Source organism: Oncorhynchus clarkii, chromosome 7 (genome assembly GCF_045791955.1).
Source record: "Oncorhynchus clarkii lewisi isolate Uvic-CL-2024 chromosome 7, UVic_Ocla_1.0, whole genome shotgun sequence".
Classification (NCBI taxonomy): domain Eukaryota; kingdom Metazoa; phylum Chordata; class Actinopteri; order Salmoniformes; family Salmonidae; genus Oncorhynchus; species Oncorhynchus clarkii.
Genome location: NC_092153.1, coordinates 61666562 through 61689737, shown reverse-complemented (window position 1 = coordinate 61689737; position 23176 = coordinate 61666562). Strand labels below are relative to the sequence as shown.

Sequence of the window (23176 nt, the reverse complement as noted above, 5' to 3'; positions counted from 1 at the left end):
ACTGTATCCATCCCTGGTTTCCTGACTGTGGAGTTCCTCTATTGAGGCATGTGCTGTCCTGTTCCTAGCCAACACCCCCTGCAGCGGTAGAACAGGCTCATTTCAAACCTGCACCATCCCGTTTCTGGCTTTTCTACAGACATGCTTCAAACCATATGGTCCAAGGTGTGCTGAATGAACACATTTGATCCTGATTCAGGAATAATATACCAGTGTGGATTGAAAGGACCAAAGTCCTGGCAAAGTCCAACTTCAAGTTTAAACGGGCCCACTGGATGTGACCCAAATGGCACCCTAATCCCTAAATAGTGCACTAATTTTGACCAGGGCCCATAAGGCACTGGTTAAAAGTAGAGCATTATGTAGGGAATAGGGTGACATTTAGAACACAGATGCTGCTCGAAGCAGATGCCTCCAATCCCCTCTCCCTGCTCAGGACAGAGCCAACTGAATATGTTATGGGATGATTATTGTAGGTCTCAGACAGCAAGTGCATTCTTAAGTACATTTACAGACAATACACATCATTCAATAAACTTCTTACTGTCTGCAAAACATTTGGGATACCATTAGCTGTCATCCATTGTAACATGCAGAAAGAAGTCAATGCACTTTTGCATTAAATAATTGCAATTAACATTATTTGGCAAAGCTTCCAGATTTTTCAGATAATGAAGAAGCCTCTACGTTTTAGCTGAAGCCTTTCCTGGTCTCCCTCAAACTCAATCTATGACTGTTATACTTCAATGTTTCTCTCATTTTATTTAGGGTGAAGTCTCCAACACTAGTGGCTCTAAGCCAAAACCAACACTTCCCTTGTCAAGTTGGAACAGAAAAAGCCTTGGAGGCTCAACCAAAACCCCAAAATAGCAGTCAACGTTTGGCAGATGGTCGGAACAAGTGATTGCATCCCACAATTAAAAAGGTGGGGGAAAAAGTGGCATGAGAAAAATAAATATGTATTCATGCTGTCATAAAAGTATAATGAATCAATACAAAGCTTCATTGCAGATGAATCTCCAATTTAGCACACCTTTGTGAGCAGTCTAATTAGTAACAGGTTTTGAGTATAAATAATGGCTAAAGTGTTGATCTTCTTGCATAAGTCAAAAAAACAATACATAAAATGGAGAATCAAAAGGTCATGGTGGATGCTTCAGTTTGGCCATTTAAACCCTTATTACTGTCCACCAATCGGGATGAACAAGCCCAGTTTTACCCCTGGAGAAAACCTAGCAGTAGAGAGGAAGAGGCAAAGTGAGAGGTTTTATTCAGCCCAAAATCCAGCCATGAAAATAAGCCCACCAAGTTAGGAATCTTTGTATGAAGGTCAATGAGTGTCGAATTTGGTAAACACTTTTTTTTATTGATTATTTGCTACGTATGGCTTATTTTATCTAATAGATGTTTCGTAATTGTTTTGGTTGTTACGAATAAACGGATACAAGTGGACATGGCATTTCGGCAACATTTCAGCCTGTTGTCAGTGATAGAGGACTCATCATGGATATAACCATTTTTAGCATGGAAATTGCAATTGAGGGCTTACACCATTTTAAAGTAGTAGTCAACTGGGTGGGGATTCCTATTAGTTGGGAGCAATCAGCCAAGGAAGAAGATAAAAATGGACTACTTTAAAGATGGAGATGCCCAAGCTGTCACAGACGCTATTATGGCATAGATACAAAGACGAGTCTGCTATCTCTATGGCATGTTGTTCACACACATATCTGCTCTCTCATATCTGCCCTCTCATTGCCTCGAATGGTCCCACCTAATCTCGCCTCCTCCGGCCTGCCTTCCATCTTTGAGGACATGTATTTCCATTGTTAGAGGGGTCACTTGACTATCTTGCCAATATAATAGACAATCTCTGCTAGCAGTCATTTTGGTCATCCATTTTTCTGTCCTTGCATGGGAAGAGCTGGTACTCCTATCAGCAAGGCAAAATGTTCAGTTTAACCATCTGAGATGTATAATACTGGGGTTTCAGTTTTGGTCCTCTACCCTCCGGAAAACTGCCAGGTAGTTCTTCCCTCCATTCCTCTGCACCTTCTTCCCCTCCTCTGTGCATGTTCCCAAGCGACTGATGATGACATCATCAACCTGCCAAACAAAGGGACAATTTTGAAGGGTCTGAAGAGTGCCACCCCAAAATTACCATGACTATTTTGGGGGTTTTAATAGTAAAATTACTATTTGTCGATTGTCTCATTTACCAGGTTTCCTAATCATAATAAAATGAATTGTGACGGCTTAAAAATGGTATGATACTGGTAAGTATGTTGACAATGTTTTCCAAATTGGAAGGTAGGAAGAACGTAAGGCTGGAGTTAAGCTTAGCAACTTTCACACAATTTTAGTTGCAGGTTGCAAGTGACAATTACAAGAAAATTTGCTGATACAAGAATAAATGCAACAGCCAATCAAATTGAAGCTGCTTTTGTCATATCATTCCTCCATATGGTTTGAGAATTCTAAACTCACCCATTGTCATCTGCTGCATTACGTCATGATTTCACAAATCATTTGTTTCTCCAACCGTTTAATTATTGTATGATTGATTTAGACAAAATACTGGCTGTACAACTTAAATGCCAGCACTGTTTTATCAAACTAGCTACCTAATGTCTTGTGTCCACCTTGATTGCGGGTTTACTGTAGCACTGACAGCTGTGTTGTTGACATGACAACTGGGTCAGAGTTTCTGAACCTTCGAATGGATCATGTTACAAAGGCATTTGCTTTGATTTGTTGTTGTACACAACTAGTTGCACAAAGTGGAAAAGTTGCAACTGGATGCAAACAAGTTGCAAATGAGTTGCTGGGGGGTGTTTCACAAAGCAATCAAGAAGCAATTCAGTTACAAGCAACCAGATTTGCATGAAAATTGCTTTGTGTAACTCCGGCCCAAGGAGTTTCACTTCTTTGTTACAATCAATTTCTCACTTGCTTATATGGGGTTCAAGGTTGGCTTCTCTATGACAAATATTATGACAAAGTATTACATAAGTAAAAACAGAATCAATATTAATTGTTGAGAAGGACTGTCTAAAATGTCGGTCATCGTACCAGTTCTGCATCGGGGACCCGTGTGAACAGCAGATGCTCACTGAAGTGTTTTACCATCCAGAGATGCACCTCCTCCACGTCTGTGTTGGTGTACACCAGACCCTGGGAAACACAAAACAAGAGTTAAACACAATGTCCTCATAATTAAAGTTTATACAGTGGGTGGGACTAATCCTGAATGCAGTTAAAACCGCATTCTAGCCGGTGTCTATTCCACAAGTTACCAGCGGCTAAATCGATGATGTTAAAATGCCTATTTACTCTGCTCCATCTGACTGCGCAATCCGCTGCCTCATCAGCCCAACCAGGCAATTTATACTTGATCTCCACCTTAAAAAGCATCTACACATTCTCACATTTCTTTTAGACTAACATTTTGTTTTTTAACAGCTCCGATTTGTATAAACCTTGCTGTCTGTCTCTGACATTTGCAACATTGTTACAATATTCAAATTCAATCTCCAGCTGTCCCATAGTAATGAACGTGTCGGGACGAGACAGTCAGGCAGCGTTTCTCAGCCAGTTGAAATCATGAATAAGCTACACCATTTTGAATAAGCTGCATCAAGTGCAGCTAGTTTGCAGTCTTTCCAACTTGAGTTTTAAGTGATTGTGTTAGCTGTGTTGTTGGCTAGCTCCCCTGAACAAGTGTCCTGACGAGTGAGCAAATATTCTATTTCAGCTGAAATCCATGCCTCATTAGCTCATTGTTATGGATGTATCCAAATAAATATCAATAGAAAACAGCTTAAACAAATTCAAATGCAGCTACTTTGCTGCTATTCAGGCTGCACTTTTTGACATGACTGTAAGTTAGCCATAGTTGGCTAGCTAGCAAGTAAGGGATAAGAACGTTGCCAGCCAGTATGGCAATGGAACATTTAGAACGAACGACTCGGTCGCGTCCATAGATACAGAACAAAAAGACTGAACGACTGGGTCGCATCTCTAGCAACCAAACCGATAGAACGAACGACCAGCCGGCTTGGGTAACAACCCTAGATTTGTGTCGGGACTACATCTTGTGGACGGATTAAATAGTAGGAATAAATTCATCAAAACAACATTTTATGAAAAGATGTAAATCATTATTTGAATATGTTGGTAACCCGTCATATAAAAGTGATAATACCCTCAAAGCCGGCGTTTGGAGGATATATTGGCACGGTTTGTCGGCCCTCGAACTAATGTTTAGATGAGTCCACGTCCCACAATCTGTTACTCAATTCCAAATGAATGGCAAAAACAAGCACCATATTATAAGGCCAGGGTTTTTTTCTGCATAGAAAAGTCAAGGGCGGGCCGCTATTTGTTTAGTTTTTTCAGGCTGCCTAAGTACAAAAAATAAATACAAATAAATACTTTTTTTAATGGTAAAAGTTTAGTGTAAACTTAGACTACAACCAGATATAAAGTATGTAGAAAATATAATGGACCGAATATATTGTTAAATAAGAACTAACAATCACCTAAGTAAAAGCTAGACAGTCAGGGAGAATCTAAAATTCCCTATATGATGCATTCAGAAGTAATTCTCGTAGTATTGGGTCCCCATTGATTTTGTTTGAAAGTTTGAGTCACTCAGATAGCACAAGAACAGTCATGGCTAAATGTGTAAAACTGCCAGGAATTAGCTTAAAACAACTAAATTTAGTCTCTGAAGGTACTCATTTTAATCCGCGTCAAATCTTTATATTAATTTGGGGTTGAGGCATACAGCGGGATCATCACAATTAAACCACGAGGTCTGCAAAAATCTGACAAATTTTGATTTTAGAGTGAACGGTCACTTTAAGCTTTACAGTGCAGCCCGTGACTGACACACACAATCATCATACAAACTGACTTAGCTTTACTTTAAGTATCAATCTAGTTTGAGACAGAGGACAAATACTGGGTTGTATTCACTAGATAGCAAACGGACGGAAAAAAGTAAGCCGAAACGGTGAGGGAGTACCTGAACTTGTCCAATAAAAAACTCATTTCCGTTGCAAAACAGTGTGTACTAATGAATATGACCTTGGTTTCCCATTAACTTTCAAAATTTTACATGAAAAGTGGAGCGGGTCGAGAGCTTCAAGTTCCTCGGTGTCCACATCAGTAAGAACCTAACATGGTCCAAACACACCAGCACAGTCGTGAATACGACACGACAACATCCCTTCCCCCTCAGGAGGCTGAAAAGATTTGTCAGGGCCCTCAGATCTTCAAAATGTTATACAGCTGCACCATTGAGAGCATCTTGAATGGCTTCATCACCACTTGGGTATGGCAACTGTTCGGCATCCAACGGCCCAGTATATCACTGCAGTCGAACTCCCTGCCATCCAGGACCTCTATACCAGGCGGTGTCAGAAGAAGGCCCCTTCTACTCCCAAACCATTAGACTGCTGAACAGTTAATAAAATGGCTTCCTGGACTATTTACATTGACCCCCTTTATTATTTATTGCAATTTTTTTCTACACTGACTCTATGCACACTCACTTCGCGCTACCCATGAACACACACATACTACACTGACTCTAAGCACACTCACTTCACGCTACCCATGAACACACACATACTACACTGACTCTATGCACACTCACTTCACGCTACCCATGAACACACACATACTACACTGACACACGAACACACACACTACATAAACTCACACACACATGCATATTGACCCCACACACACACTTTTCACATATGCTGCTGCTACTCTATTATATATCCTGATTGCCTAGTCACTTTTTCCCCTACCGACATGTACAGTACATACTGTATTACCTCAACTACCTCGTACCACTGCACATTGACTCGGTACTGATACTTGTTGTATATAGCCTCGTTATTGTTATTTTATTGTGCTACTATTTGTCTCACTTTCTAACTCTGCATTTTTGGGAACGGGCTCATAAGTAAGCATTTAACCAATAACATTTTCTTTGAAACATGCCTTAGTGTGGTGGCCTTAAATACTTTGAAGAGCAAAGGTTTCTTTTTTTCCTCAAAAGGACAGAAATAACCCAACGCCAACATCAAGGTTTATAACCTGTGTCATTGTAGTTTACATTGGAGCATGGACAGATAGTATAATTAGAACAGGGCTTTCTTGGAAAACTAAGCGATGGCATAGATTTGCACAGAGCCCTCATGTTAGTTCAGTGATGTAGCGTTCAAGTTGAGGCCAGGAGGTGGGGAGCCATGGAGGCGGGGGAGGGTGTGATGGAGGTGTGTGAGTGTGTTCGGGGCGGATCGATGTTGTAGTCTAAATTGCCGTAGAGGAAATTCTCTAGACAGCTCTCCTCTCCACCCCCCAGAGGAGATCAGTGTCTGGCATGGGCCCTGTGTCAGTGCTGCTGAGTGTAATGGTAGAGCCTACAGACGGACGCACGTGAGCACATTAAAATCCCACATGCACACACACAAGACTCCCATTGTTCTCCCAATCCTCAGTCTCTCCTCGCTGCCACAGTGAACCGACACCAAGAGCCCCACACAAATCTGACAGGTATGAAACATGGGGGGGGGGGGGGGGGGGGGAATAGACAAATGAGCAGGATAGAGAGAAAGTGAGGGTTAAGTCAATTCCAGGCCATGTATGCAATGTAGCTAGTACTGTCCTCTCATATGTATCATATGTCTTGCTGTTGGAAAAGGGAACTGAAGAGCCATTGCTCAACCACCTACCTAAATCAAATGTTGACTTTGGGTGCCCCTGATGAACCCCCCTCCCATACGCTGTGCTCTGTCCTTACCCCTACTCTCAGTGTATAGGCTACGCCTTGACCTCTTTCTCCAACCAAGACTGCTCTTCTCTCAGGCTCTCCGCACTGCCAAAGTTGACGCTCTCTCCTCTGCTCTCCTCCTCCTAAATCCATCCACTGCCTTCAACACCGTGAACTATCATATCGTCTCAGGCTCTGTACACACTTGGATTGCATCTCACCTGGCAGGCCGTTCCTTTCAGGTGCCGTGGAGAGGATCTGTGTCTGCATCACATACTCTCCCTACTGGTGTCCCCCAGGGCTCAGTCCTAGGCCGTCTCCTCTTCTCTCTCTACACCAAGTCACTCGGCTCTTTCATATCCTCACATGGTCTTTCTCCTATCATTGCTATGTGGATGACACTTAACTACTTTTCTCCTTCCCCCTTCTGACATCTCTGCGTGCCTAGCAGATATTTCAGCCTGGATGTCGGCCCACCACCTCAAGCTCAACAAGACGGAGCCTCTCTTCCGGGGAAGGCCTGCCCGCTCAAAGATCTCTCCACCACAGTTGACAACTCCAGTGTCACCCTCCCAGAGTGCAAAGAACCTTGGCGTGACACTGGACAACACCCTGTTGTTCTATGCAAACATCAAAGCAGTGACTCACTCCTGCAGGTTCAAGCTCTACACCATCCGTAGAGTACGACCCTCCCTCACACAGGAAAATCCAGGCACTTGTCATCTCCCGTCTGGACTACTGCAACTCGCGGTTGGCTGGGCTTCCCGCTTGCGCCATCAAACCCCTGCAACTTATCTGCTCCTCCACACACTCCAGTGGCTTCCACACAAAGCTCACATCCACTACAAGACCATGGTGTGTGCCTACAGAGCAGCAAGAGGAACTGCCCCTACACCCCAACCAGAGAACTCCATTCTGCCACCTCTGGTCTCTCGGCCCTCACCCCTAGGGGAGGGAACTCCCGCTCAGCCCAGTCCAAGCTGTTCTCGATCCTGCCACCCCAATGGTGGAACCAGTTTCCCACTGAAGCTAGGACAACAGAGTCCCTACCCATCTTCTGAAAGCACCTGAAACCCTACCTCTTCAAACAGTATCTTAAATAATCCCCCTCCTCACCTCGACTACTTTGAGGAAAAGTGTACTTGCTATGCCTGTGTATATGTGGCTGTCCCAGCTATCTTAAGATGTATGCACTAACTGTAAGTTGCTTTGGATAAGAGCATCTGCTAAATGACAAATTTAAATGTAGGGGTCCTATGCTCTGTCCTTACCCCTATTCTCAGTGTGTAGGGGTACTATGCCCTGTCCTTACCCCTACTCTGGTGTGTATGGGTACTATGCTCTGTCCTTACCCCTACTCTGGTGTGTAGGGGTACTATGCTCTGTCCTTACCCCTACTCTGGTGTGTATGGGTACTATGCCCTGTCCTTACCCCTACTCTGGTGTGTAGGGGTACTATGCTCTGTCCTTACCCCTACTCTGGTGTGTAGGGGTACTATGCTCTGTCCTTACCCCTACTCTGTGTGTAGGGGTACTATGCTCTGTCCTTACCCCTACTCTGGTGTGTAGGGGTACTATGCTCTGTCCTTACCCCTACTCTCAGTGTGTATGGGTACTATGCTCTGTCCTTACCCCTATTCTCAGTGTGTAGGGGTACTATGCTCTGTCCTTACCCCTACTCTGGTGTGTAGGGGTACTATGCCCTGTCCTTACCCCTACTCTGGTGTGTATGGGTACTATGCTCTGTCCTTACCCCTACTCTCAGTGTGTAGGGGTACTATGCTCTGTCCTTACCCCTACTCTGGTGTGTAGGGGTACTATGCTCTGTCCTTACCCCTACTCTGGTGTGTAGGGGTACTATGCTCTGTCCTTACCCCTACTCTGGTGTGTAGGGGTACTATGCTCTGTCCTTACCCCTACTCTGGTGTGTATGGGTACTATGCTCTGTCCTTACCCCTACTCTGGTGTGTAGGGGTACTATGCTCTGTCCTTACCCCTACTCTGGTGTGTATGGGTACTATGCTCTGTCCTTACCCCTACTCTCAGTGTGTAGGGGTACTATGCTCTGTCCTTACCCCTACTCTGGTGTGTAGGGGCACTATGCTCTGTCCTTACCCCTACTCTGGTGTGTAGGGGTACTATGCTCTGTCCTTACCCCTACTCTGCGTGTGTAGGGGTACTATGCTCTGTCCTTACCCCTACTCTGGTGTGTAGGGGTACTATGCTCTGTCCTTACCCCTACTCTGGTGTGTAGGGGTACTATGCTCTGTCCTTACCCCTACTCTGCGTGTGTAGGGGTACTATGCTCTGTCCTTACCCCTACTCTGGTGTGTATGGGTACTATGCTCTGTCCTTACCCCTACTCTGCGTGTGTAGGGGTACTATGCTCTGTCCTTACCCCTACTCTGGTGTGTATGGGTACTATGCTCTGTCCTTACCCCTACTCTCAGTGTGTAGGGGTACTATGCGCTGTCCTTACCCCTACTCTGGTGTGTATGGGTACTATGCTCTGTCCTTACCCCTACTCTGGTGTGTATGGGTCCTATGCTCTGTCCTTACCCCTACTCTGGTGTGTATGGGTACTATGCTCTGTCCTTACCCCTACTCTGCGTGTAGGGGTACTATGCTCTGTCCTTACCCCTACTCTGTGTGTAGGGTTACTATGCTCTGTCCTTACCCCTACTCTGGTGTGTATGGGTACTATGCTCTGTCCTTACCCCTACTCTCAGTGTGTAGGGGTACTATGCTCTGTCCTTACACCTACTCTGTGTGTAGGGGTACTATGCGCTGTCCTTACCCCTACTCTCAGTGTGTAGGGGTACTATGCTCTGTCCTTACCCCTACTCTCAGTGTGTAGGGGTACTATGCTCTGTCCTTACCCCTACTCTCAGTGTGTAGGGGTACTATGCTCTGTCCTTACCCCTACTCTGCGTGTAGGGGTACTATGCTCTGTCCTTACCCCTACTCTGTGTGTAGGGTTACTATGCTCTGTCCTTACCCCTACTCTGGTGTGTATGGGTACTATGCTCTGTCCTTACCCCTACTCTCAGTGTGTAGGGGTACTATGCTCTGTCCTTACACCTACTCTGTGTGTAGGGGTACTATGCGCTGTCCTTACCCCTACTCTCAGTGTGTAGGGGTACTATGCTCTGTCCTTACCCCTACTCTCAGTGTGTAGGGGTACTATGCTCTGTCCTTACCCCTACTCTCAGTGTGTAGGGGTACTATGCTCTGTCCTTACACCTACTCTGTGTGTAGGGGTACTATGCGCTGTCCTTACCCCTACTCTCAGTGTGTAGGGGTACTATGCTCTGTCCTTACCCCTACTCTGGTGTGTAGGGGTACTATGCTCTGTCCTTACCCCTACTCTGCGTGTATGGGTACTATGCTCTGTCCTTACCCCTACTCTCAGTGTGTAGGGGTACTATGCTTTGTCCTTACACCTAACTCTGTGTGCAAGGGTACTATGCTCTGTCCTTACCCCTACTCTGGTGTGTATGGGTACTATGCTCTGTCCTTACACCTACTCTGTGTGCAGGGGTACTATGCTCTGTCCTTACACCTACTCTGTGTGTAGGGGTACTATGCGCTGTCCTTACCCCTACTCTCAGTGTGTATGGGTACTATGCTCTGTCCTTACCCCTACTCTGCGTGTAGGGGTACTATGCTCTGTCCTTACCCCTACTCTGTGTGTAGGGTTACTATGCTCTGTCCTTACCCCTACTCTGGTGTGTATGGGTACTATGCTCTGTCCTTACCCCTACTCTCAGTGTGTAGGGGTACTATGCTCTGTCCTTACACCTACTCTGTGTGTAGGGGTACTATGCGCTGTCCTTACCCCTACTCTCAGTGTGTAGGGGTACTATGCTCTGTCCTTACCCCTACTCTCAGTGTGTAGGGGTACTATGCTCTGTCCTTACCCCTACTCTCAGTGTGTAGGGGTACTATGCTCTGTCCTTACCCCTACTCTGCGTGTAGGGGTACTATGCTCTGTCCTTACCCCTACTCTGTGTGTAGGGTTACTATGCTCTGTCCTTACCCCTACTCTGGTGTGTATGGGTACTATGCTCTGTCCTTACCCCTACTCTCAGTGTGTAGGGGTACTATGCTCTGTCCTTACACCTACTCTGTGTGTAGGGGTACTATGCGCTGTCCTTACCCCTACTCTCAGTGTGTAGGGGTACTATGCTCTGTCCTTACCCCTACTCTCAGTGTGTAGGGGTACTATGCTCTGTCCTTACCCCTACTCTCAGTGTGTAGGGGTACTATGCTCTGTCCTTACACCTACTCTGTGTGTAGGGGTACTATGCGCTGTCCTTACCCCTACTCTCAGTGTGTAGGGGTACTATGCTCTGTCCTTACCCCTACTCTGGTGTGTAGGGGTACTATGCTCTGTCCTTACCCCTACTCTGCGTGTATGGGTACTATGCTCTGTCCTTACCCCTACTCTCAGTGTGTAGGGGTACTATGCTTTGTCCTTACACCTAACTCTGTGTGCAAGGGTACTATGCTCTGTCCTTACCCCTACTCTGGTGTGTATGGGTACTATGCTCTGTCCTTACACCTACTCTGTGTGTAGGGGTACTATGCTTTGTCCTTACACCTACTCTGTGTGCAGGGGTACTATGCTCTGTCCTTACACCTACTCTGTGTGTAGGGGTACTATGCGCTGTCCTTACCCCTACTCTCAGTGTGTAGGGGTACTATGCTCTGTCCTTACCCCTACTCTCAGTGTGTAGGGGTACTATGCGCTGTCCTTACCCCTACTCTCAGTGTGTAGGGGTACTATGCGCTGTCCTTACCCCTACTCTCAGTGTGTAGGCGTACTATGCGCTGTCCTTACCCCTACTCTCAGTGTGTAGGGGTACTATGCGCTGTCCTTACCCCTACTCTCAGTGTGTAGGGGTACTATGCGCTGTCCTTACCCCTACTCTCAGTGTGTAGGCGTACTCGGCCAACAGAGTGGGACTGATGATCCTCCACTTGTGCTTGGTCTTCTTGAAGTGCGGGTCAGGAAACAGGAAGAACATCTTACTGAGCTGAACAGAGAAATCAACAAAACAAAATGGTCACAATGCAAATAAGACCAGACAGACAGACCAGGCATCTCAAGTTCAACTGACCTCAGTGAAGAAACAAAGATAAATGAAGTCCTCCAGCTTTTACTTTCTCTGGTACTGCTCTCCCAGTTTGTGAAAACGAGGACTATGGTGCTAAATATTCTCTTGTATCAAACCAATGTATCAATGCGGCTATTATTCAAACCAGTCTATCAAGTTATTATAGAGTCAGCTCTCTGTAGTTCTCATAATATGTTTGTGTCAGTTGTCAGGCAGCCCGGATTGTAAAGGTGGAAATTCCCTCTAAGGGATTTTTATTAAGATAAAGTCCCCCTCCCTTTCACAAGATGTACACAACTATTAGTCTGGTTGCAATATTACAAACTGTTCCAGGTCAATCTTTTTTATTCATTCAAATAAATAATGTAAAGACAGAAAAACGGGGGGATAATCACAGAGGACTGCCGTCGCCCCAGGGGGGTTGAGACGGCCCCGCTCTTCACAAAATGGAAAAAAAACGACACTTTAATTAGTGCTCTGGCACAGTGAAAAAAAACTGAGGGGAAACAAAGAGAGAAGACATATTGGGGAGTATAGCTCCGTTTCTACCCACACGACATCATGCATGTGGGTGTGCAAATAACGCTCAGGGGCTCCCGTTTATGTGTGTACATATGACAGAGAGTGTGTGTGTGTCGGTCGGTCTGTGTTTTTCCAAAGCACTTAATCCTCTACACAGAATGGGCAGGTCTCAATGATGTCATTACAGCCAAGACGGTAAAAGTAGTACCGTGGGGCTATTTCTTCCATAGATAAAATCTGCACAGTTTTCGCGTTCCTTTCAGTTGTCAGCCTCCGGGATCAACACATTTACTGTCTCCTACCTGATGTACTACTGTCTGCTATGTCTCACATCGTGTCAATGTGTCTATTCAAACCCAGCCAAAGAGCTATACTCCAACACAAGAAGTTGAAGGAAAATGTGACATTTTATCATTTCTTATTTGCTTTTACATGTAATATTTTCACTTTTATTTTTTCACTAAATCGGTGCTGCGATTTTAAATGTGCTTTACAAAGTTTGATTTAGGTTACTCAGTCCTGGTACTGGAGGTTCCACTATGTAGGCTAAGCTAGTGCTTGTTTTATCAAAGTCATTCTGATTAATTGGGTTGAATTGAAAGGATAAACCCTCCACTATTAGGCTGTAAAATACTGATTAGTGTATGCTCAGCTGATGTGACGCCTGGCATGTGGTCACTGGCACGGCTTCACCTTTGTTGAGAAATTCATTAGAGACTAAAATCTCTGAGTTGTGACATAAGGTTTGGAAATCATTAGCCATTGTTACTCTCTGGTATAGACATGAGAACTACGTTTCTGAACTTGTCATATTGATACCTACTGCTGCTGATCAAACACTTCCTGTTGTTGCCACTAGAGGGCTGTAAACTACCTAAAACAGACATGGGCATTTCAAGTTTAGAAATATTTATATTGTGGTTGATAGGAAGGACACTTTATTTAAAAATTACTATGCTGGATAGCTTCACAAACCCTCAATGCCCAATGGTCAGAAAGCTGTACAAAAGTGTAGCAAACACCATTTGAATTTGAGCATCTTTGCCAGGCATCAAAACATTTTGAAAACTTGCTGAAGGGATTAAGTGCAGTACTATTTAGAGGTGAGGTGTTTGACAGATGTGTCTCCCATTAAATATTATTTGTGTTATGTGGCTGACAACCCCATCTGGCTACGTCATTTATTTAAAGTGTATTTTACAAACAAATTTGTCACAGTACACTTCACAGAAAAAAAAGGGAAAAATATGACAGAAAAGGGGAGGGAACGGTTAAGTACCTGTCCCTTGGAGAAGAAGTTGGGCAGGTACTTCATGGCGTTGCTCCGTAAGCAGGCGATGTTCTGGTAGCTGCCTGTCTCTGCTGCACGCAGGGAGCGGATACGGTCCTGGACATAATCAGACACTTTGACACGGATCTCCAGGCCCAGAATCAGTTGCTTTGGAAAGAGCGGGGATAACTCCACTGAGACAGAGAGGAGGTAGGTTATTAATCTGACCTGGGAACAGGTGGACAAAAAAGAGTTGCAAGAACCACTAAAACAGTCTATTATGATAATGATGGCTGTGGAAAAAGAGAGGATACTGAATGTTGAAAAGTCATACTCCGATTCGCACAGCATGCAGTATCGCCAGGCCTGAGACCAAAAGGCTCCTGAACAACTTCTACCCCCAAGCCACAAGACTGCTTGACAGTTGATAAAATGGCTACCCTTACCATTTGCAATGACTCTCTTGCACCGGCTCTATGCACTCACACATACATTGACATTCCAACACACACAAGCAAATTAACACCATACACATTCACACGCTGCTGCTACTGTTTATCATCTATCCCGATTGCCTAGTTACCTTTACTCCAACTTACATGTACATATTACCTCAATTACCTAGTACCCCTTCACATTGACTCGTACCAGTACTCCTTGTATATAGTCTCGTTATTTTATTGTGTTACCGTTTCCTTTTTTGCACATTATTCATATTTTTTAACTCTGCATTGTTGGGGAAAGTTCTCATAAGTAAGCATTTCACAGTAATGTCTACGCCTGCTGTATTTGGTGCATGTGACAAATACGATTAGATTGCTTTCCCTGCATTAATCTCTATAGGTTATTTTCTCTGTATATTCAATACAAAGGCATAATCATTTGAACTTTTTTATATCTGCAGCAAAGAAAGACATAAAAAAGCTCCAAATGGCTCTAAACGGGGCTGCCAGATTAGCTCTTCATTGCTCTAAACGGGGCTGCCAGATTAGCTCTTCATTGCTCTAAACGGGGCTGCCAGATTAGCTCTTCATTGCTCTAAACGGGGCTGCCAGATTAGCTCTTCATTGCTCTAAACGGGGCTTCCAGATTAGCTCTTCATTGCTCTAACCGTATATTATCCAAATGCATCAGAATCTCTCATGGCTTCACGTTGAAAACAAATTATTATCCAGTCTTATGATTTTCTTCAGGAATGTTATATTCTCAGGCCAGGTAGTACATACTAGCAACATGCATAACCACTAAACCAGACAGGTAAATTCAGGGCATCTAAAACAACCCAGGGACAAATCACCTTAAATCTACAGTTTTATATAAAGTCATAGCTGAATGGAACTCTTTACCAATCCATATTTCTCAGGCAAAAAGTAAATCCACCTTCAGGAAAAAATCTAAACATTAATGTGATAGACCATATGACTGGACAGGAAATAGAAAGAACATCTAATGTGATAGATCATATGACTGGACAGGAAATAGAAAGAACATCTAATGTGATAGATCATATGACTGGACAGGAAATAGAAAGAACATCTAATGTGATAGATCATATGACTGGACAGGAAATAGAAATAACATCTAATGTGATAGACCATATGACTGGACAGGAAATAGAAAGAACATCTAATGTGATAGATCATATGACTGGACAGGAAATAGAAAGAACATCTAATGTGATAGACCATATGACTGGACAAGAAATAGAAAGAACATCTAATGTGATAGACCATATGACTGGACAGGAAATAGAAAGCATCAACTGAATGTTAAATGTGTTTCCTGTCAGGTATTTTAATTGTCTGTATTGTCTACTTGTTAAATGTTTGTAAAGTATTTTTTTTAAATTTCACCTTTATTTAACCCAGTAGGCAAGCTGAGAACAAGTTCTCATTTACAACTGTGACCTGGCCAAGATAAAGCAAAGCAGTGTGACAAAAACAACAGAGTTACACGTAGAATAAACAAACATACAGCCAATAACACAACAGAAAAATCTGTATACAGTGTGTGCAAATGAAGTAAGGAGGTAAGGCAATAAATTGGCGATAGTTTGTAAAGTCTTCATTTGTAATTGTTCCTAATGTCTTATTAATTGGTGTTGGACCCCAGGAAGATTAGCTAATGTTACGGCGTTAGCTAATGGGGATCCTAATAAAAATTCACAGAGAAAATACTATACAATATGATATTTTCAGCTAATCCAGGAATATAGACATATACTGTACACTCAGTGGCCAATTTATTAGGTACAACCATCTAGTACCATGTCGGACTACCCTTTTCCTCCAGAACAGACTGAATTCTTTCGGGGAAATGGATATGTTGCTCAATTGGTATCAAGGGACCTAACGTGTGCCAGGCAAAAACATTCCCGCACTATTACACCACAGTCACCAGCCTGTACCGTTGACACCAGGCAGGATGGGGCCATGGACTCATGCTGCTTACTCCAAATCCTGACTCTGCTATCAGCATGACACAACAGGAACCGGGATTTGTCAGACTAGGCAATGTTTTTTCACTCCTCAATTCAAATCAAACTTAATTTGTCACATGCGCCGAATACAACAAGTGTAGACTTTACCATGAAATACTTACTTACAAGCCCTTAATTATCCAGTGTTGGTGATCACATGCCCACTGAGGTTGCTTCTTCTTGTTTTTAGGTGATAGGAGTGGATTCCGGTGTGGTCGTCTGCTGCAATAGCCCATCCGTGACAAAGACCAACAAGTTGTGATTTCCGAGATGCCATTCTGCACACCACTGTTGTACTGCACCATTATTTGCCTGTTTGTGGCCCGCCTGTTAGTGTGCACGATTCTTGCCATTCTCCTTCGACCCACAGGACGTCCGCTGACTGGATTTTATTTGTTTGTCACACCATTCTTGGTAAACCCTAGACACTGTTGTGCGTGAAAGGCCCATGTGGCCAGCCATTTCTGAGATACTGGAACCGCCACGCCTGGCATCGACGATCATACCACCCTCAAAGTCGCTTAGGTCAGTCCTTTTGCCTTTCTAATGTTCAAGTGAACAGTAACTGAATGCCCCAATGCCTGTTTTATATAACAAGCCAAGGCCATGTGACTCACTGTCTATAGGATCAAGCCATTTTCATGAACTGGTTACTGAGTGTACAATGAAAGAACCTTCCAAGCCAAATCTCTTGACCATGTTCTAAGTCAACAGCACCCTCAGATGGAACAACCAAAAACAACACCTAAAAAGGACCATCTCACTCACATCATTTCAGTGTAGGGCAGACAGTCCCCCGTCAACAATTGATGGTTGAGTATTTTTGTTAGTAAGCATGAGAATGATAAAGACTAGAGTTAGGGTAACAAGGGTGAGGAAATATCATGGATTAGAAGATCATCCCATACCTAGAAGTCCCCCATATCCACAGCCGATGTCTGCAAACTCCACTTGTGCAGCCTTTTGGGTCAACTGGTGGTCGCTGAAGAACTCCGGGTACAGCTGGGACCAGTCCATGTCCTCTGGACAGACAGGGCTGAGAGGTCATGGTGAAATAGGTACGTGTGTATGAAATCAACATACCTCAGCAAATGTTGACCAGCACGAGGTGAAACGGATGTAAATGACATCAGCAACATTGACTTCTAATCCAATGCAGTACTTTCTTTATGTTTACAAAAAGTAGCCTTTAATACCAGCTTCCTGAGATAAAAGCAAGCTAGCTTGCAGATTAGGAAAAGCCTTTATTCCATTTACATGTTCGTAATGTGTCTTTTGCAATGATTATATATATACACAATTGGACTTGTGTAGCCAGAATGTTGTATAAACTGTCATTTGAACTTAATCTGCTGGTTGTCCACTTGGTTGGTCTTTATGCCGTTGGAAACTTTGGAAAAAATAACCACAGAAAGGTTTTATTAAACAGACTTTTCGCTTAGTAATGTGTGAGCTTGTGTTAAGTGATAAACAAACCAAAAGCCACGCGTTTTGTAGTCGTTTTAATGATACTTACTTTCCTATGGATATTTTGAAAAGGTTCAAATGAGTTTATTCAACATTGTGACTTGTAAAATGACTGTTCCGTCGTCTGGCATCTAAACAAGAGACGCAAACTCCACACGGAAGCATAGAGGCGTAAAAGCAATCTAGTTTAGAGAACGTTTTGCGTTTGACAATTTATTGCTATATAAAGCTGTGGGGTGAAATGAATTAAAGCATACAGTAAGTAGTACATCGACTAGAAGCTTGGGCAACATGCGTTAGCTAACAGTTAGCTTGCTAAACCTTTTACCAAACGGAATGACGAGTGACTCACTATTCAAACGTGTGGTCTGCCATTGGATTCGAGTGGGCTCGCTGCCTGTAATATCGCTTCTGGGGCATCGACACGTTCATTTTGTTTTTAATTGAAGTATTTAGTGATAAGATTGAAATGTACCAACGACGCATGTACTTCGCTCTAACGGTGTTCGTTTTCGGTCGCTTCCTTTTTACGTCACCAGATGACGATCACAAGTTCTGGATTCTAATTGGTTGTGGTGCTACAAACCATCCAACGCGTCTATAGCTAATAAATATGGATCCACTGCTGAATTGTATCAATTCAAATGTTTACATTATGTTTCTCACTTCAATGAAAGAGAACTGTTGCATACCAGTTTATTTGCACCGGGACACATCTATTTGGACATTATTCTATTTTACCTGTTCAATATTAAGGATTCCTTAAGGATATGCTGTTTCTGTTTTCGATCTGTCTTAATAGTCACAGTGGGTACAACATCTCCAATGCACTTCCTTATAAGCTGCAATATCTAACTTTTGGGTGACCCAACCAAATTCTAATTTGTTTTGTGTGCTATTTCTATGCTTTCCGTTCTTAAGTTTCATTTTGGCATATTTTACTTTTGTACATGTACTGACTATCTCTGAAACTCACTTAGATAATACCTTTCATGATACAGTAGTAGCAATACATAGTTTCAACATCTTCAGAAGATAAATGGATGCCAATGGTGGAGGTGTCTCCATTTATGTTCAGAGTCATATTCCTGTAAAGCTTAGAGAGGATCTGATGTTAAATGCTGTTGAAGTAACATGGCTACAAGTTCACCTGCCTCACTTAAAGCCTATTATTGTGGGAAGCTGCTATAGACCACCAAGTGCTAACAGTCAGTATCTGGATAATATGTGTGAAATGCTTAATAATATATGTGATATCAAAAGAGAGGTATATTTTCTGGGTGACCTAAATATTGACTGGCTTTCATCAAGACGCCCACTCAAGAAAACACATTTAACTGTAACCAGTGCCTGTAACCTGGTTCAGGTTATCAGTCAATCTACCAGGGTATTTACAAACAGCACAGGTATGAAATCATCCAAATGTATTGATCACATCATTACTAATGCTACAGATATCTACTCTAAAGCAGTATCCAAATCCACCGGATGTAGTGATAATATATCAGCCATATCTAGAAAAAAACTAAGTTCCAAAGGATGGGCTTAATATAGTGAATAAGAAGTCATACAATACGTTTTGTAGTGATTCCTATGTTGAAGATGTAAAGCATATTTGCTGGTCTGTGATGTGTAAGGAGGACCAACCAGACGCTGCACTTGACACATTTAGGAAATTGCTTATTCCAGTTACTACACTGAAGAAAAACATAAACGCAACATGTAAAGTGTTGGTCCCATGTTTCATGAGCTGAAATAAAATAACACAGAAATTGTCCATTTGCACAAAAAGCTAATTTCTCTCTAATTTTGTGCTCAAACTTGTTTATATCGCTGTTAGTGAGCATTTCTCCTTTGCCAACATAATCCATCCACCTGACAGCTGTGGCATATCAAGAAGCTGATTAAACAGCATGATCATTACACAGGTGCACCTTGCGCTGGGGACAATAAAAAGCCACTTTAAATTGTGCAGTTTTGTCACACAACCCAAGGCCACAGATGTCTCAAGTTTTGAGGGAGTGTGCAATTGGCATGCTGAATACAGGAATGTCCACCAGAGCTTTTCCCACCAGAGAATTCAATGTTAATTGAATCAATAATGTTAATTGTTCAATAAGCTGCCTCCAACGTCATTTTAGAGAATTTGGCAGTATGTCCAACCGGCCTCACAACCGCAGACCACGTGTATGGAGTCATGTGGGTGAGCGGTTTGCTGATGTCAACATTGTGAACAGAGTGCCCCATTGGGGCGGTGGGGTTATGGTATGGGAAGGTATAAGCTACGGACAATGAACAAAACTGCATTTTATCAATGGCAATTTGAATGCACAGAGATACCGTGACGAGATCCTGAGGCCCATTGTCGTGCCATTCATCTGTTCATCATTCATACGCCGCCATTACCTCATGTTTCAGCATGATAATGCACAGCCCCATATCGCAAGGATCTGTACACAATTCCTGGAAGCTGAATATGTCCCAATTCTTCCATGGCCTGCACACTCACCAGACATGTTACCCATTGAGCATGTTTGGGATGCTCTGGATCAACGTGTACGACAATGTTCCAATGCCAGGCAATATCCAGCAAGTTCTCACAGCCATTGAAGAGGAGTGGGACAACATTCAAAGGCCACAATCAACAGCCTGATCAACTCTTTGCGAAGGAGATGTGTCACGCTGCATGAGGCAAGTGGTGGTCACATCAGATACTGACTGGTTTTCTGATCTACATCCCTACCTTTTTTAAAGGTATCTGTGACCAACAAATGCATATGTGAATTCCTAGTCATGTGAAATCAATAGATTAGGGCCTAAAGAATGTACTTAAATTGACTGACTTCCTTATATGAACTGTAACGCAGTAAAATATTTGAAATTGTTGCAAGTTGCATTTATATTTTTATTTCAGCATAATAAGCATGCACCCATTTAAGAAAATGACTGTAAAAATTGTTAAATCCCTGTGGATTGATGAAGAATTTAACAATTGTATGGTTGAGAGTGATGAGGGAAAATAAATGGCAAATAAGTCTGGCTGCACAACCGATTGGGAAACGTACTGTAAATTGAGAAATAATGTGACTAAACTTAACAAAATGAAGAAGAAACTTTACTATGAAACAAAGATAAAGAACAATAGTAAACAGCAAATGAAATTTTCGGCAGAAAGGCGAACTCAGCTCCATTCATTAAATCAGATGGCTCATTCATCACAAAACCCACTGATATTGCCAACTACTTTAATGATTTTTTTCTTTGGCAAGATTAGCAAATTTAGACATGACATACCAACAACATACTGAACTGACACTTCCATGCATAACTGACCAAATAATGAAAGACAAGCATTGTAATTTTGAATTCCGTAAAGTGAGTGTGGAAGAGGTGAAAATGTTGTTGTCTATCAGCAATGACAAGCCACCTGGGTCTGACAACTTGGATGGAAAATTACTGTGGATGATAGAGGATGACATCGCCACTCCTATTTGCCATTTCTTTAATCTAAACCTATAGGAAAGTGTGTGTGTTAATCTAAACCTATAGGAAAGTGTGTGTGCTAATCTAAACCTATAGGAAAGTATGTGTGTTAATCTAAACCTATAGGAAAGTGTGTGTGCTAATCTAAACCTATAGGAAAGTATGTGTGTTAATCTAAACCTATAGGAAAGTGTGTGTGTTGATCTAAACCTATAGGAAAGTGTGTGTGTTAATCTAAACCTATAGGAAAGTGTGTGTGTTAATCTAAACCTATAGGAAAGTGTGTGTGTTAATCTAAACCTATAGGAAAGTGTGTGTGTTAATCTAAACCTATAGGAAAGTGTGTGTGTTAATCTAAACCTATAGGAAAGTGTGTGCCCTCAGGCCCGGAGGGAAGAAAAAGTCATTCCGCTACCCAAGAATAGCAAAGCACCCTTTACTGGCTCAAACAGCTGACCAATCAGCCTGCTACCAACCCTTAGAAAACTTTTGGAAAAAATAGTGTTCGACCAGATACAATGCTATTTCACAGTAAACAAATTAACAAATTAACAACAGACTTTCAGCAAGTGCGTTCAACATGTAGGGGGCACTTACACAAATTACAGTTACAGTTCATATAAGGAAATCATTCAAATTGAAATAAATTAATTAGGCCCTAATCCACAATCTTTTTAGTATCGATTTCTCTCAGCTAATCATCAGACAATCTTTGAATTTGTTGTATGTTGCGTTTATATTTTTGTTCAGTGTAAATCTTGTAATGAATGATGTGGAAATTGAATCACCCTGGATTGTAAACTGTCATGATTAAAACATATTGATACAACAGTAGCTAAGATGGGGAGAGCTCTGTCCATAATAAAGAGCAGCTCTGCTTTCTTAACATTGCTATCAACAAGGCAGGTCCTACAGGCCATAGTTTTGTCGCACCTTGACTACTGTTCAGTCGTGTGGTCAGGTGCGACAAAGAGGGACAAAGAGGGATACAATTGGACCTCAAATGCGGTGGCAACCCGTCATTCAGGGAATTCTTTTGCACAGGCTTGCCTGTTTTGCATGTTATTTTGGCATTAATTCGTGTCACATATCAGTTTGCAAACAGTGTAAAAATATATATATCACTAAGTTAATAAAGCCGCATACAAACACGGTCTCTTTTTTGTTTTCTTGAGTAAGGCAGCTCCAAAATGCAGGTGTTTCAGCCTCGCTCAGTGCTTTCTGTGGTAGTGGGGCAGCCAGCAGAGAATACGGAGCGTTGCGCCGTGATTGGCTCAGTGTTCTGTCACTCATGGGGACACTGCATCACCGCCAAGTCAAAGGGGAGAGCTAGAAAATTCTAGTCCCTTGGGTGCTGCCATAGAGTTACATTAGAAGTTCCCATCCAAGAAGGCTCAAGGTCATTGGCCACAGATAAAATGACATCAAATCACGTAATATGTACAGTAGCTTTGATTGGACTGATCATGTCAATATTATACTTTGAAAATCTTAGCTGGCAGTCATCATCATGAATCAAGTCGACAATCCAGTGGAAAATCCTTTAAAATCCTTGTCATATGAAGAGAAATTATAGATAAAATGTATCGGTGCTCATCAGCCATTGGACATAAACATTACACAACAAGTTGGAAATCGCAAATTCAACAATGAGTGGTTTGGAAGGAATCAGTGACTGTGGCTAACTTTAACTGCAAGCATTACAAAGCAATCACTAGCCTGTTTTTCAGTGAAGTGGGTGTGTGGTCCCAAATCTGGGATTAAGGGGCTCTTTTCCAATTTTAAAATGATAAACATTCAACTTTGACCATGCTGTCAATGAAGCATGATTTGTGCCGTGCTCAATACAACTGTTAACTTGGAACAGCGAAAACTTGCCTTCAGTGAGTTCAAGACAACTGGAACGTCTGGAATAAAGGAGCTCTGACTGGGAAAATACGTTTTGAACGGTCATCCAACTCGGAATTGTAAATCCGGCCTCTTTCTAGAGCTATGACCTGAAGATCAATGACGTCATCATGATTCAATCTTGTTTTTTTCTGAGT

General features: G+C 42.7%; 1 protein-coding gene across 2 annotated transcripts; it reads right to left on the bottom strand.

Annotated features, from left to right (window-relative positions):
* Positions 1-1345: 1345 nt before the first annotated feature.
* LOC139413600 (methyltransferase 1, tRNA methylguanosine) lies at positions 1346-18183 on the bottom strand. Of its 2 annotated transcripts, XM_071161182.1 has the most exons (6): positions 18001-18183; positions 17090-17217; positions 13712-13896; positions 11716-11829; positions 3073-3174; positions 1346-2106 (listed from the first exon to the last, which is right to left on the bottom strand). In XM_071161182.1, exons 1-6 carry the CDS (start codon positions 18132-18134, stop codon positions 1990-1992), a joined length of 780 nt encoding a protein of 259 aa, XP_071017283.1. In that variant the 5' UTR covers positions 18135-18183; the 3' UTR covers positions 1346-1989. The 2 variants fall into 2 exon arrangements, with proteins under 2 accessions (XP_071017283.1, XP_071017284.1); XM_071161183.1 differs by lacking the exon at positions 11716-11829 and having other exon boundaries at positions 18001-18168.
* Positions 18184-23176: the final 4993 nt, after the last annotated feature.

Coding starts and splice junctions, on each gene's coding strand:
- LOC139413600 (XM_071161182.1), bottom strand. CDS start 18,134: ATGCGTCGTTGGTACATTTCAATCTTATCACTAAATACTTCAATTAAA. Junction 13,897..17,089: donor TGGATATGGGGGACTTCTAG/GTATGGGATGAT, acceptor TCTCTGTCTCAG/TGGAGTTATCCCCGCTCTTT. Junction 3,175..11,715: donor CCTACACACTGAGAGTAGGG/GTAAGGACAGCG, acceptor TGTGTTTCCCAG/GGTCTGGTGTACACCAACAC.